Source organism: Oncorhynchus clarkii, chromosome 23 (genome assembly GCF_045791955.1).
Source record: "Oncorhynchus clarkii lewisi isolate Uvic-CL-2024 chromosome 23, UVic_Ocla_1.0, whole genome shotgun sequence".
Classification (NCBI taxonomy): Eukaryota; Metazoa; Chordata; class Actinopteri; order Salmoniformes; family Salmonidae; genus Oncorhynchus; species Oncorhynchus clarkii.
Genome location: NC_092169.1, coordinates 40,131,902 through 40,146,085, shown reverse-complemented (window position 1 = coordinate 40,146,085; position 14,184 = coordinate 40,131,902). Strand labels below are relative to the sequence as shown.

The 14,184-nt window shown below is 43.7% G+C and overlaps 1 protein-coding gene across 1 annotated transcript in view; it reads left to right on the top strand.

Moving 5' to 3' along the window:
* LOC139381609 (kinesin-like protein KIF19) overlaps window positions 1-14,184 on the top strand; it is a 76,904-nt gene that overhangs the window by 28,968 nt on the left and 33,752 nt on the right. The window contains exons 3-4 of the mRNA XM_071125262.1: window positions 10,648-10,846; window positions 13,913-14,049. Of these exons, the coding sequence (XP_070981363.1) occupies window positions 10,648-10,846; window positions 13,913-14,049 (336 nt within the window). The remainder of the gene's footprint in view (window positions 1-10,647; window positions 10,847-13,912; window positions 14,050-14,184) is intronic.

Here is a 14,184-nt window from a genome sequence, read left to right as displayed (position 1 = left end):
GACCTCAGGTCAATAGTGCGTGGTGAGTTACGTGGCTCTAGAAGGTTCTCGGACCGAGAAACAGCCTCGTACATTTGCAATAACTTCAATTCATTTTTGCATCACGAAAATAACGACATTTAGAAATGTCCCAGAGTCGCAAGACTAGGTGCATTACGACCGCCTCGGCCCATATAGACGGACCCCAACGTTTCTGTCCGATAGCTCATTCAAGGACCCCGTAGCAAGGCATGGAAAAAAGTGGATTTTCAGCACCAATTAGGGTCTTGCTCGGGCACCAAATGACCTATCAAGCCGAAACTTGGGATTCGGGGTCGCCTCAGCTAGGCCTACACATAACATCAGAACTGGACCCGCAGCTGGAACGTAACTATGTGTTTTACGTTTTTATTATGGTTTGAACAGAAGGAATTTTGGGCCAGCTCTGTAGTATGTGATAGTTGGCTACTAAACGAGTTGGAAAAAGTGGGTTTGGTGTCAGTTTGTATCAGTTTGGTGTCAGAATGATATCTAATTGACTGATGGACGGTGACTTGCTGGTGACTATTGTCCATTTGCAATATGTTTAAACAGTGAGGTACCATCACCAAAGTGACATTCTGAAATCAACCCTAACGAGCGATGGAAAGGAACAACTATCACTGCCCAGCCATCCCGAGTTCATTGGGCCAGTCAATTTCGCTTTCCTGCAGGATTTTTGAGCATGACAAATTCGTGATGGTACATGCCCATTGAAACATATTGCAAATGCACGTGCATTTGCAATATGATTCAACAGTGAAAAAAACATCACCAAATGGACATGATGAAGTCAACACAACGAGCGATGGAAAGGAACAACTATCACTGCCCGGCCATCCTGTGTTCATCAGGCCAGTCAATTTTGCATTTCTGCAGGATTTTTGAGCATGACACATTTGTGATGGTAAATGGCAAATGGACATAACATCCTGATTTGGCATTTTCAAATCTTTCATATTGCATTTGGACATTTCTTATGGCATTTGGCCAAAAAAAAGTGACTTTTGACTTTTGACTTGGTATGAAATCATATTGCAAATGGACAAAACATATTCCTTATGCACAAGTAAAAAAAAATATTTAATTTTTTTTTTTAAATTACAAAAGTATATTCATACAGTTCTTACACATGGTTAATTGACAAAAAATTGAAAGAATTTCGAAAAACGGTCCAGAAAGCACTTTTTTATGAGGGTGATAAGTTTTTGAAAAAAAGATCACATTTTCGACTTTTGACTTCCTATGAAATCATATTGCAAATGGACAAAACATATGCCTTATGCACAAGTAAAAAAAAAAAAAACATATTCCTAATTGACAAAAAAATCGAAATAATTTCGAAAAACGTTCCAGAAAGCACTTTTTTAAGAGGTTGCTAGGTTTTTGATTTTTAAAAACTTTTTAAAAATTTTACTTTTGGATGTTGACTTGTGTTGCATTTGCAATATGAAAAACCACGGTGGAGCGCGCTCGCCACCTGTTGGATTTTTAAAGTGTTACACCTGGCATTTGCCATATTGCATTTGCAATCAACTTTAAATGAAACAACGCCGAATTGAGTGGTATTGGACACCGTGTATATGGTTTGTCCAGTGCCAATGACTTCCCATTCATTTTTGTCCATTTCAGGGGGGTGTTCCCTTACATTTAAGAATCCCCGAGCTGACAAGGTAAAAACCTGTCGTTCTGCCCCTGAACAAGGCAGTTCCCTGGTAGGCTGTCATTGTAAATAAGAATTTGTTCTTAAAACCAGTTGCATCTCTAGGGGCGCTATTTCATTTTTGGATAAAAAAAAACGGTTTTGGAAAGAAAACACTCTGAAGTTTCAGAATCTGCAAAGATTTTGTCTGTAAGTGCCCCAGAACTCATTCTACAGGCGAAACCAAGATGATACGTCAAACAGGAAATGAGCAGAATTTCTGAAGCTCTGTTTTCTAATGTCTCCTTATATGGCTGTGAATGCGACAGGAATAAGCTTAGACCTTCTGCCGTTTCCCCAAGATGTCGGCAGCATTGTGACGTATTTGTAGGCATATCATTGGAAGATTGACCATAAGAGACTACATTTTCCAAGTGTCCGCCTGGTGTCCTGCGTCGAAACTGGTGCGCAAAGCCATGTGAAAGTATTTTTCCATTTGATTGAGAGGAGAAACCATGCTTCCACGAACGATATATCATCGAAGAGATATGTGAAAAACACCTTGAGGATTGATTCTAAACAACGTTTGCCATGTTTTCAGTCGATATTATGGAGTTAATTTGGAAAAAAGTTCGCGTTTTGAGGACTGAATTTTCGGTTTTGTTTGGTAGCCAAATGTGATGTACAAAACGGAGCTATTTCTAATACACAAAGAATCTTTTGGGAAAAACTGAGCATCTGCTATCTAACTGAGAGTCTCCTCATTGAAAACATCAGAAGTTCTTCAAAGGTAAATTATTTTATTTGAAGGCTTTTATGTTTTTGTTGAAATGTTGCGTGCTGGATGCTAATGCTAACGCTAAATGCTACGCTAGCTAGCTACTTTTACACAAATGATTGTTTTCCTATGGTTGAGAAGCATATTTTGAAAATCTGAGATGACAGTGTTGTTTACAAAAGGCTAAGCTTGAGAGATGGCATATTTATTTCATTTAGTTTGCGATTTTCATGAATAGTTAACGTTGCGTTATGGTAATGAGCTTGAGTCTGTATTCCTGATACCGGATCCGGGATGGGGAGATCAGAGAGGTTAACTGACTTGCCTAGTTAAATAAAGGTTAAATTAAAAATACAAATTAAGGATGGTGGAAGCCACTGTGTTCATGGGGACCTTCAATGCTGCAGACATTTTTTGGTACTCTTCCCCAGATCTGTGCCTCGACACAATTCTGTCTCTGAGCTCTACGGACAATTCCTTTGACCTCATAGCTTGCTTTTTGCTTTGACATGCACTGTCAACTGTGGGACCTTACATAGACAGGTGTGTGCCTTTCCAGATCATGTCCAATCAATTGAATTTGCCATGGGTAGACTCTAATCAAGTTCTAGAAACATCTCAAGGATGATCAACGGAAACAGGATGCACCTGAGCTCAGTTTCAAGTCTCATAGCAAAGTGTCTAAATAATTATGTAAATAAGGTATCTCAGTATTTTTTTATTTTTGTAAGTGTGCAAAAAAATGTAAAAACCTATGTTTGCTTTTTCATTATGGGGTATTATCAAATCTAATCATATCAAACTTTATTTGTCACATACACCGAAATACAATAAGTGTAGACCTTACTGTGAAATGCTTACTTACAAGCCCTTAACCAATAGTGCAGTTCAAGAAGAGTTAAGAAAATATTTACCTAAATAAACTATAAAATAATAATAAAAAGTAACACAATACCATAACAATAATGAGGCTATATACAGAGGGTACTGGTACCGAGTCAGTGTGCGGGGGTAGAGGTTAGAGGTAATTTGTACATGTAGGTAGGGGTGACGTGACTATGTATTAGAGGTTGACCGATTAATCGGAATGGCCGATTAATTAGGGCCGATTTCAAGTTTTCATAACAATCGGTAATCTGTATTTTTGGACACCGGTCATTGCTGATTACGTTGCACTCCACGAGGAGACTGCGTGGCAGACTTACTACCTGTTATGTGAGTGCATCAAGGAGCCAAGATTACCTAGCATTAAACGTATCTTATAAAAAACAATCAATCTAAACATAATCACTAGTTAACTACACATGGTAGATGATATTACTAGTTTATCTAGCTTGTCCTGCGTTGCATATAATCGATGCGGTGCCTGTTAATTTATCATTGAATCACAGCCTACTTCGCCAAATGGGTGATTTAACAAGCGCATTCGTGAAGAAATGCACTGTCGTTGCACCAATGTTTTCCTAACCGTAAACATCAACGCCTTTCTTAAAATCTAGTATATATTTTTAAACCTGAATATTTAGTTAATATTGCCTGCTAACATGAATTTCTTTTAACTAGGGAAATTGTGTCACTTCTCTTGCATTCTGTGCAACAGATTCAGGGTATATGCAGCAGTTTAGGTCACCTGGCTCGTTCCGAACTGTGTGAATACCATTTCTTCCTAACAAAGACAGCCAACTTCGCCAAACGGGGGATGATTTAACAAAAGCACGTTTGCGAAAATAGCACAATCGTTGCACAAATGTACCTAACCATAACATCAATGCCTTTCTTAAAATCAATACACAGAAGTATATGTTTTTAAACCTGCATATTTAGTTAAAATAAATTCATGTTAGCGGGCAGTATTAAACTAGGGAAATTGTGTCACTTCTTTTGCGTTCATTGCACGCAGAGTCAGGGTACAGTGGGGAGAACAAGTATTTGAAACACTGCCAATTTTGCAGGTTTTCCTACTTACAAAGCATGCAGAGGTCTGTAATTTGTATCATAGGTACACTTCAACTGTGAGAGACGGAATCTAAAATAAAAATCCAGAAAATCACATTGTATGATTTTTAAGTAATTTATTTGTATTTTATTGCATGACATAAGTATTTGATACACCAGAAAAGCAGAACTTAATATTTGGTACAGAAACCTTTGTTTGCAATTACAGATATCATAAGTTTCCAGGAGTTCTTGACCAGGTTTGCACACACTGCAGCAGGGATTTTGGCCCACTCCTCCATACAGACCTTATCCAGATCCTTCAGGTTTCGGGGCTGTCCCTGGGCAATATGGACTTTCAGCTCCCTCCAAAGATTTTCTATTGGGTTCAGGTCTGGAGACTGGCTAGGCCACTCCAGGACCTTGGGATGCTTCTTACGGAGCCACTCCTTAGTTGCCCTGGCTGTGTGTTTCGGGTCGTTGTCATGCTGGAAGACCCATCTTCAATGCTCTTACTGAGGGAAGGAGGTTGTTGGCCAAGATCTCGCGATACATGGCCCCATCCATTCTCCCCTCATTACGGTGCCGTCGTCCTGTCCCCTTCGTCCTACCCTGCCGTCGTCCTGTCCCCCCTTCCACCTCCATGCTTCACGGGTGGGATGGTGTTCTTGGGGTTGTACTCATCCTTCTTCTTCCTCCAAACACGGCGAGTGGAGTTTAGACCAAAAAGCTCTATTTTTGTCTCATCAGACCACATGACCTTCTCCCATTCCTCCTCTGGATCATCCAGATGGTCATTGGCAAACTTCAGTCGGGCCTGGACATGCACTGGCTTGAGCAGGGGGACATTGCGTGCGCTGCAGGATTTTAATCCATGACGGCGTAGTGTGTTACTAATGGTTTTCTTTGAGACTGTGGTCCCAGCTCTCTTCAGGTCAGTGACCAGGTGCTGCCGTGTAGTTCTTGGCTGATCCCTCACCTTCCTCATGATCATTGATGCCCCACGAGGTGAGATCTTCCATGGAACCCCAGACTGAGGGTGATTGACCTGATTCTTGAACTTCTTCCATTTTCTAATAATTGCGCCAACAGTTGTTGCCTTCTCACCAAGCTGCTTGTCTATTGTCCTGTAGCCCATCCCAGCCTTGTGCAGGTCTACAATTTTTATCCCTTATGGGGCATGTTCGGCCACCTTTTCCTGTAGTCCACAATCAGCTCCTTTGTCTTGCTCACATTGAGGGAGAGGTTGTTGTCATGGCACCACACTGCCAGTTCTCTGACCTCCTCCTATAGGCTGTCTCGTTGTTGTCGGTGATCAGGCCAACCATTGTTGTGTCATCAGCAAACTTATCGATGGTGTTGGAGTCGTGTTTGGCCACTCAGTTGTGGGTGAACAGGGAGTACAGGAGGAAACTAAGTACACACCCCTGAGGGGCCCCAGTGTTGAGGATCAGCGTGGCAGATGTGTTGTTGCCTACCCTTGCCACCTGGGGGTGGCCCGTCAAAGTCCAGGATCCAGTTGCAGAGGGAGGTGTTTAGTCCCAGGGTCCTTAGCTTAGTGAGGAGCTTCGTGGGCACTATGTTATTGAACGCTGAGCTGTGGTCAATGAACATAATTCTCACATAGGTGTTCCTTTTGTCTAGGTGGGAAAGGGTAGTTTGGAGTGCTGTTGAGATTGCGTTATTTGTGGATCTGTTGGGGCGGTATGCGAATTGGAGTGGGTCTAGGGTATCCGGGAGGATGTTGTTGATGTGAGCCATGACGAACCTTTCAAAGCACCTCATGGCTACCGACTTCATGGCTACCGAGGGTGGTAATCATTTAGGCAGGTTACCTTCGCTTCCTTGGGCACAGGGACTATGGTGGTCTGCTTGAAACATGTTGGTATTACATACTATGTCAGGGAGAGGTTGAAAATCTCTGTGAAAACACTTGCCAGTTGGTTCACGCATGCTTTGAGTACACGTCCTGGTAATCCATCTGGCAGCGGCTGTGTGAATGTTTACCTGTTAAAAGATCTTGCTCACATCGACTACCGAGAGCGTTATCTTGCAGTCATCCAGAACACGTGGTGCTCTTGTGCATGCTTCAGTGTTGCTTGCCTCGAAATGAGCATAAAAGGCATTTAGCTTGTCTGGTAGGCTCGCGTCACTGGGCAGCTCGCGTCTGGGTTTCCCTTTGTAGTCTGTAATAGTTTTCAAGCCCTGCCACATCCGACGAGCGTCAGAGCCTATGTAGTAGGATTCAGTCTTAATCCTATATTGATGCTTTGCTTTTTTGAGGGTTCGTCTGAGGGCATAGCAGGATTTCTTATAGGCGTTCGGATTAGTGTCCCACTTCTTGAAAGTGGCAGCTCTAGCCTTGAGCCCAATGCGGATGTTGACTTTTGGTTGGGATATGCACGTACGGTCACTGTGGGGGGGAGGTCATCGATGCACTTACTGATGAAGTCGGTGACATAGGTGGTATACTCCTCAATGCCATTGGATGAATCCCAGAACATATTCCAGGCTGTGCTAGCAAAACAGTCCTGTAGTGTAGCATCCGCACCATCCAACCACTTACGTATTGAGCGAGTCACTGGTTCTTCCTGCTTTAGTTTTTTCTTGTAAACAGGAATCTGGAGGTTTGAATTATGGTCGGTTTTGCCAAATGGAGGGCAGGGTAGAGCTTTGTATACGTCTCTGTGTGTGGAGAAAAGGTGGTCTAGAGTTTTTTTTCCCTCTGGTTGCACATGTGACATGTTGATAAAAATTTGGTAAAACTGATTTAAGTTTGCCTGTATTAAAGTCCCTGGCCACTAAGAGCACCACTTCTAGATGAGCATTTTCTTATTTGCTTATGTTATGGCCCTATAGAGTTTGTTGAGTGCGGTCTTAGTGCCAGCATCGGTCTGTGGTGGTAAATAGATGGCTACGAATAATATAGATGAGAACTCTCTTGGTAGATAGTGTTGTCTACAGCTTATCATAAGGTACTCTACCTCATGCGAGCAGTACCTCAAGACTTCTTTAGTATTAGACATTGCATACCAGCTGTTATTGACAAAAAGACACACACCCCCACGCCTCATCTTACCAGATGTAGCTTCTCTGTTCTGCCGGTGCATTGAAAATCCCTCCAGCTCGATATTGTCCGTGTCGTCATTCAGCCTGATCTGTCCTCTTTTCCTCCGTCTTTTCTTCACACAAATGACAAGGATCTGGGCCTGTTCACGGGAGAGCAGCATATCTTTCTCGTCACTCGTTAAAGGAAAAAGCTTCTTCCAGTCCATGGTGAGTAATCCCAGTTCTGATGTCCAGAAGTTATTTTCGGTCATAAGAGACGGTAGCAGCAACATTATGTACAAAATAAGTTAATAAACAAGTTACAAACAACGCAAAAAAATTAACAAAATAGCATAATTGATTATGGGCATGTAAAACTTCAGCATCCTCTTCGGCGCCATTTTAACAACTGTATAGTTGGATGAGGAACATTTTTTATTCAATTAAATCAATTTAAGAATAAGGCTGTAATGTAACAAAATGTGGAAAAAGTCATGGGGTCTGAATACTTTCTTAATGGACTGTATATGCTCACTGATGCCTACTGAAACACACACGGACACAGGGACACATGGACACAGCCGTGCCTGTCATCTACTGTAGTAAGTGGCTGCCAGCCTTTCTGACCTCTGACCTCACCAGAGTAGAGTAGAGCAGGGCTCTCAGACAGATAGTCAGGTTGAAGTTCATCAAAGCCAGAGCCATCTCTCTATCCCTTCTGTCATATCCACCCTACACACACAATATTTCTTAGTTTTGTCACGTTGTTGGTGAGAACACCAGACTGACGCAGGTCTGTAAGTTACTCAGTATCCCTGACCCTGGCTAGAGAGAATAATACTGTGTTTCCTGAGAAATGTGATCATAGAGAGGACGTCAGGAAAGTGTGCTGCAGGAAAGTGTGCTGCTGGGGGAAAAGTGGGAAGGAGAGAGGGAGATATAGAGAGATAGAAGGGAAAGGAAGCTGCTACGGTGTCACCAGCCCAAATACATCTGATTACCGGCTCTTCTCTGAGGCAGCTGACTGTCCCTCATTCTCCCTTCTCCTCTCTTCCCTCTCTCTTTCTGCTCTCTCTCTTTCCCCCCTCTCTTGCCTCTCAATTCAATTCAAGGGGCTTTATTGGCATGGGAAACATGTGTTAACATTGCCAAAGCAAGTGAGGTTGATAATATACAAAAGTGAAATAAACAACTCTCCCTCTCTCTTTCTCCTCTCTTCCCGGCCTCTCTCCTCTCTCTCCCTATCTCCTTCTCCTCTAGCCCCCCCCCCCCCCCCCCTTACCTCAATCCTCAATCCTCTGATTGCTGATTACAGCTGGGTGTGTGTTTTGTTCTGTCTCTGTAATTGTATGCTTTTAAAAGTCAGATTTCTACTCTTGAATTTAAACCAAGAGGCTTCAAAGTGAGAGGCTCCATTACTGAGGAGTTATCAAACAGGGCTGTGCTGTGGATACTAGACCAGATCCAGACCATTCAGACACACACACACACACAGAGAGACAGACACACACACACAACATACACACACTGTCCTGAACCTGAAGGCTGTCTCCAGCCCCTCAGAGCGGGACATTAACAAAACAGACCATTTCAAACCTGAATGCACGCCCACTACAAAATCCAGTAGCCCTGAAGTCTACTCAAAAAAAGAGAGCGACGTTCAAGAGACAATGTTTTAATATTCACCACAGTGTCCAACTGACTCCTGAGCTTTGACTCACTCCTCTGCTGGCGAACAAAGGTCTGGGGAGCTGGCTAGGTCTCCCAGACGACACCTTAGTGAAGTGAATAATGTTCACAATCCTGTCTAAGTGTTTCCCCTGGCTGTAATGGAATGAGTTCTCTTCATTATTACAGCCATTACATTCTGACACCATGCCACTGTGCTGTGCCCCTTTGATGTGCCACTGTGCGGTGCCCCTGTAATTTGCCCCTGTGATTTGCCCCAATGATGTGCCACTGTGCTGTGTCCCTGTGATGTGCTTCTGTGATGTGCCCCTGTGATGTGCTTCTGTGATGTGTCCTTGTGATGTGCTTCTGTGATGTGCCCCTGTGATGTGCTTCTGTGATGTGCTTCTGTGATGTGCCCCTGTGGATGGATTCTGAAATCTTAGATTTTTAAGTAGCCAATGTCACTAGGTGAGTGGATGGTAGCAATTAGACACCTCAAACTTAGCAATAGTGGTTACCTTGAATGAATGAATACTGATCTGAAGAGTTGACGTAGCAATCCTTTGTATCTTGTTTGGTGTTTCTTGCATTGGTTTGATTGTGGTTAGAACCGTGAGTTCTTCCACCATGCACACATACACTATACTTTCAAACAGCATACGTGTGTTTGTAGATCCCCTGATGTGTTCACCATTTATCTACCCTTGGTGGTCTGGAGTGTACACCCAAATGTGCTCCAACACCATATATATTGTGGTGCACTTCTTTAGACCAGGGTCATATGAGTGCACTAGAGAATAGAGGGAATTGGGATGCAGTGTGTGTGTGGAGGGGCACTGTGGCACTCAGAGCTCAACCCAACAGGAGGGCCCCTGGGCCCTTTGTGTCTCCAGCTACAGATGGATTAAAGGCCCTGTTTAAATCTTCAGACCCCTCCTCTAGCTGCTGCTGTGCCCATCAGTTTCTCTTCACTACTTGAATTACCTGCACAGAGCTGGGTAACTGTCAGCCATTACGGTGCAGACAGTCATACTGTGGCAGATGGCAGCAGGAGTGAATGAGGAGTGTAGTGGGCCTCTGGGGTAATAGCAGTCATTCTCTATTGACAGATTCATTCAGATGATTTGACCTTCGAATGTGTATTTTAAAACAAAAAGTATTATTATATTATATGTTATGCAATGATGTTTTTCTAGTGTGATGACTAATCATTCAAATGTCCCTTTCTCTCTCTTTTCATCCTTCTCTGCCCCTCCCTCCTCCCTTCCCCCTCCATCCCTCCTCCACACTCCCCTTCCTCCCTTGTCCCCCTTCTCCCTTGCTCCCTCTCTCCCTCCTCCTCCTCCTGCTCCCTGCCTTCTCCTCTTGCCTCCTCCCTTCTCCCCTCTCCCCCTCGCTACCTACCCCTCCCCTCCCTCCTCCCTCCCTCCCTTTCCACCCTTCTCCCTCTCCCTCCTCCATCCATTCTCCCCCATCCCTCCATCTCTCTCCCACCTCCTCTCCCTTCTTCCTTCCTTCCTTCCTCCCCCCTCCTCCTCCCCCCTCCCTGCTATAGATGGTTGTTCTGATGAACCCCATGGAGGATCCAGATAATATCCTGCGTGCTAACCGTTCCCGGGAGAAGACCTATATGTTCGACGTTGCATTTGACTGCTCAGCCAACCAGGAAGAGGTGTACAGAGCCACGACCAAGGGCCTGATCGAAGGCCTCATATCCGGCTACAACGCCACTGTTTTTGCCTACGGACCCACAGGTTTGTCATAGCTGCCCTATCCTCTATTCTAATTGCGGGTGTGTGTGTGTGTCCTCTGTCCCTGTGTGTGTTGTCCTCAGGGCTGGTCTAAGCCTTTATTTACCACCCACTGAGCACCAGGGCTGGTCTAAGCCTACATCTACCAACCACTGGGCACCAGGGGAGAACTAAGCCTCTATCTACCACCCACTGGGCGGCAGGGTAGAACTAAGCCTCTATCTACCACCCACTGGGCGGCAGGGGAGAACTAAGCCTCTATCTACCACCCATTGGGCGGCAGGGTAGAACTAAGCCTCTATCTACCACCCACTGGGCGGCAGGGGAGAACTAAGCCTCTATCTACCACCCACTGGGCGGCAGGGTAGAACTAAGCCTCTATCTACCACCCACTGGGCACCAGGGGAGAACTAAGGCTCTATCGACCAAACAATGGGCGGCAGAGGAGAACAATACCCAGGAAATAACCAGCCTGGGGGTTGATGATCCTGACCACATGCCTTTTAATCCATGGTAATCTCTTGTTATGTATTTATCTAATTTCAGGGGTAAATTCAAACTCATAATCATGTAGTACGATCTTCCTTTTCCACTGTTTGATTAATGTGGTGGTTCTAGATTCTAATTAGTCTGATATGTTACCATGGGAACTGGGAATAGGTGTTGCGTGCTTTCTCTCATTTTGCTTTTAATGGGAAGACAGGAAATGATGTCATAGGTTGCACCAGACTGCTGAGATGCAGGGCTCAGACAGACCGTCAGACATCTTCCCCTCCATCCCTTCCTCCTTCCCTCCCTCCTTTCTTCCTCCTGTCTGTCTTTCCCTGTAGACTCACTGTTCTTAATCTCTGCTTGAATTAAACTAATTAAACTCAGTGTGTCTGAGCCTTGTTGTCCAACACTGAATTAAGACCTGTTGTGACCTGTCCTCCTCGACCAAAACAGGCATGGTATCAGGAAATAAAGGTCGACTGGGGTTAAGCTTTCAACAAGAAGGCCTTTTAATATTGAGTTTAAAAGTCGTGTGCACACATCCAGCTACTGAATGCGTGACAAATTCCTGTACAAGGCCAAATAAATGAACTGAACTTAAAGCAACAATATGCAACAATTTGGGCCACCCAACCAAATTCTCATATAAATATGAGTTCTAGGTCTTTCATTTCCATCTAAGAATCGGAAGATCTGTTCTATGTGTGCTATTTCTTTGCTTCCCATTCTGAAGTTTTGTTTGTGCGTCTTTTACTTTCTGTTTTGTACACCAGCTTCAAACAGCTGAATATGCTGTTTGGTTATGGAAAATATATAGTACCAGTCAAAAGTTTGGACACCTACTTGTTCAAGGGTTTTTCTTTATTTTTACTATTTTCTACATTTTAGAATAATAATGAATACATACAAATTATGAAATAATACATGCAATCATGTAGTAACTAAAAAAGTGTTAAACAAATCAAAGTATATTTTATATTTGAGATTCTTCAAAGTAGCCACCCTTTGCCTTGATTACAGCTTTGCACTCTCTTGACATTCTCTCAACCAACTTCACCTGGAATGCTTTTCCAACAGTCTTGAAGGAGTTCCCACATATGCTGATACTTGTTGGCTGCTTTTCCTTCACTCTGCAGTCCAACTCATCCCAAACCATCTCATTTGGGTTGAGGTCGGGTGATTGTGAAGGCCAGGTCATCTGATGCAGCACTCCATCACTCTCCTTCTTGGTGAAATAGCCCTTACACAGCCTGGAGGTGTGTTGGGTCATTGTCCTGTTGAAAAACAAATGATAGTCCCACTAAGAGCAAACCAGATGGGATGGTGTATCACTGCAGAATGCTGTGGTAGCCATGCTGGTTAAGTGTGCCTTGAATTCTAAATACATCACAGGCAGTGTCACCAGAAAAGCACCCCCACACCATCACACCTCCTCCATGCTTCACGGTGGGAACCACGCATGCAGAGATCATCCGTTCACCTACTCTACGTCTCACAAAGACACGGCGGTTGGAATCAAAAATCTCACATTTGGACTCATCAGACCAAAGGACAGATTTCCGCCAGTCTATTGTCCATTGCTTGGGTTTCTTGGCCCAAGAAAGTCTCTTCTTCTTATTGGTGTCCTTTAGTAGTGGTTTCTTTGCAGCAATTTGACCATGAAGGCCTGATTCACGCAGTCTCCTCTGAATAGTTGATGTTGAGATGTCTGTTACTTGAACTTTGTGAAGCATTTATTTGGGCTGCAATTTCTGGGGCTGGTAGCTCTAATGAACTTATCCTCTGCAGCAAAGGTAACTCTGTGTCTCCCTTTCCTGTGGCGGTCCTCATGAGAGTCAGTTTCATCATAGCGCTTGATGGTTTTTTGCAACTGCACTTTTCTCTTTTCAATGCTGTTCAATGCTGTTCAGTGGTGTGCAATGCTCTTCAATGCCGTTCAATGCGTTTCAATGCCATTCAATGCCCTTCAATGACGTTCAATGCCAATCAAATGCCGTGCAATTCCCTTTAATGCCGTTCAATGCCCTTCAATTTCATTCAATGTTGTTCAATTTCATTCAATGTAGTTCAATAGTCTTCAAAACTCTTCAGTGCTCTTCAATGCCGTTCAATGCCGTTCAATTCCCTTCAATTCCCTTCAATGCTCTTCAATTCCCTTCAATTCCCTTCAATGCTCTTCAATGCCGTTCAATTCCCTTCAATGCTCTTCAATGCCGTTCAATTCCCTTCAATGCTCTTCAATGCCGTTCAATTCCCTTCAATGCTCTTCAATGCCGTTCAATTCCCTTCAATGCTCTTCAATTCCCTTCAATGCTCTTCAATTCCCTTCAATTCCCTTCAATGCTCTTCAATGCCGTTCAATTCCCTTCAATTCCCTTCAATTCCCTTCAATTCCCTTCAATGCTCTTCAATTCCCTTCAATTCCCTTCAATGCTCTTCAATGCCGTTCAGTGCCATTCAATGCTCTTCAATACTGTTGTTTGGTATTGACACTATTATTCTCCAACTCAAACTGAAAACTGTGTGTGTGTGTGTGTGTGTGTGTGTGTGTGTGTGTGTGTGTGTGTGTGTGTGTAGGTTGTGGGAAGACCTTCACTATGTTAGGGACGGACAGAGAACCGGGGATCTACGTACACACTCTAAATGACCTGTTCAAAGCCATTGAGGAGACCAGCGATGACATGCAGTACAACATCTTCATGTCATACCTGGAGGTGAGAATACATACGTTCTCTGTTTGCATCCCAGGTTGAACCCTATTTCCTATATAGTGTACTACATTTCAAAAGTAGTACACTATATAGGGAATAGGGTGCTATTTTGGGACACAGCCTGTGTCTGTGTTTGTT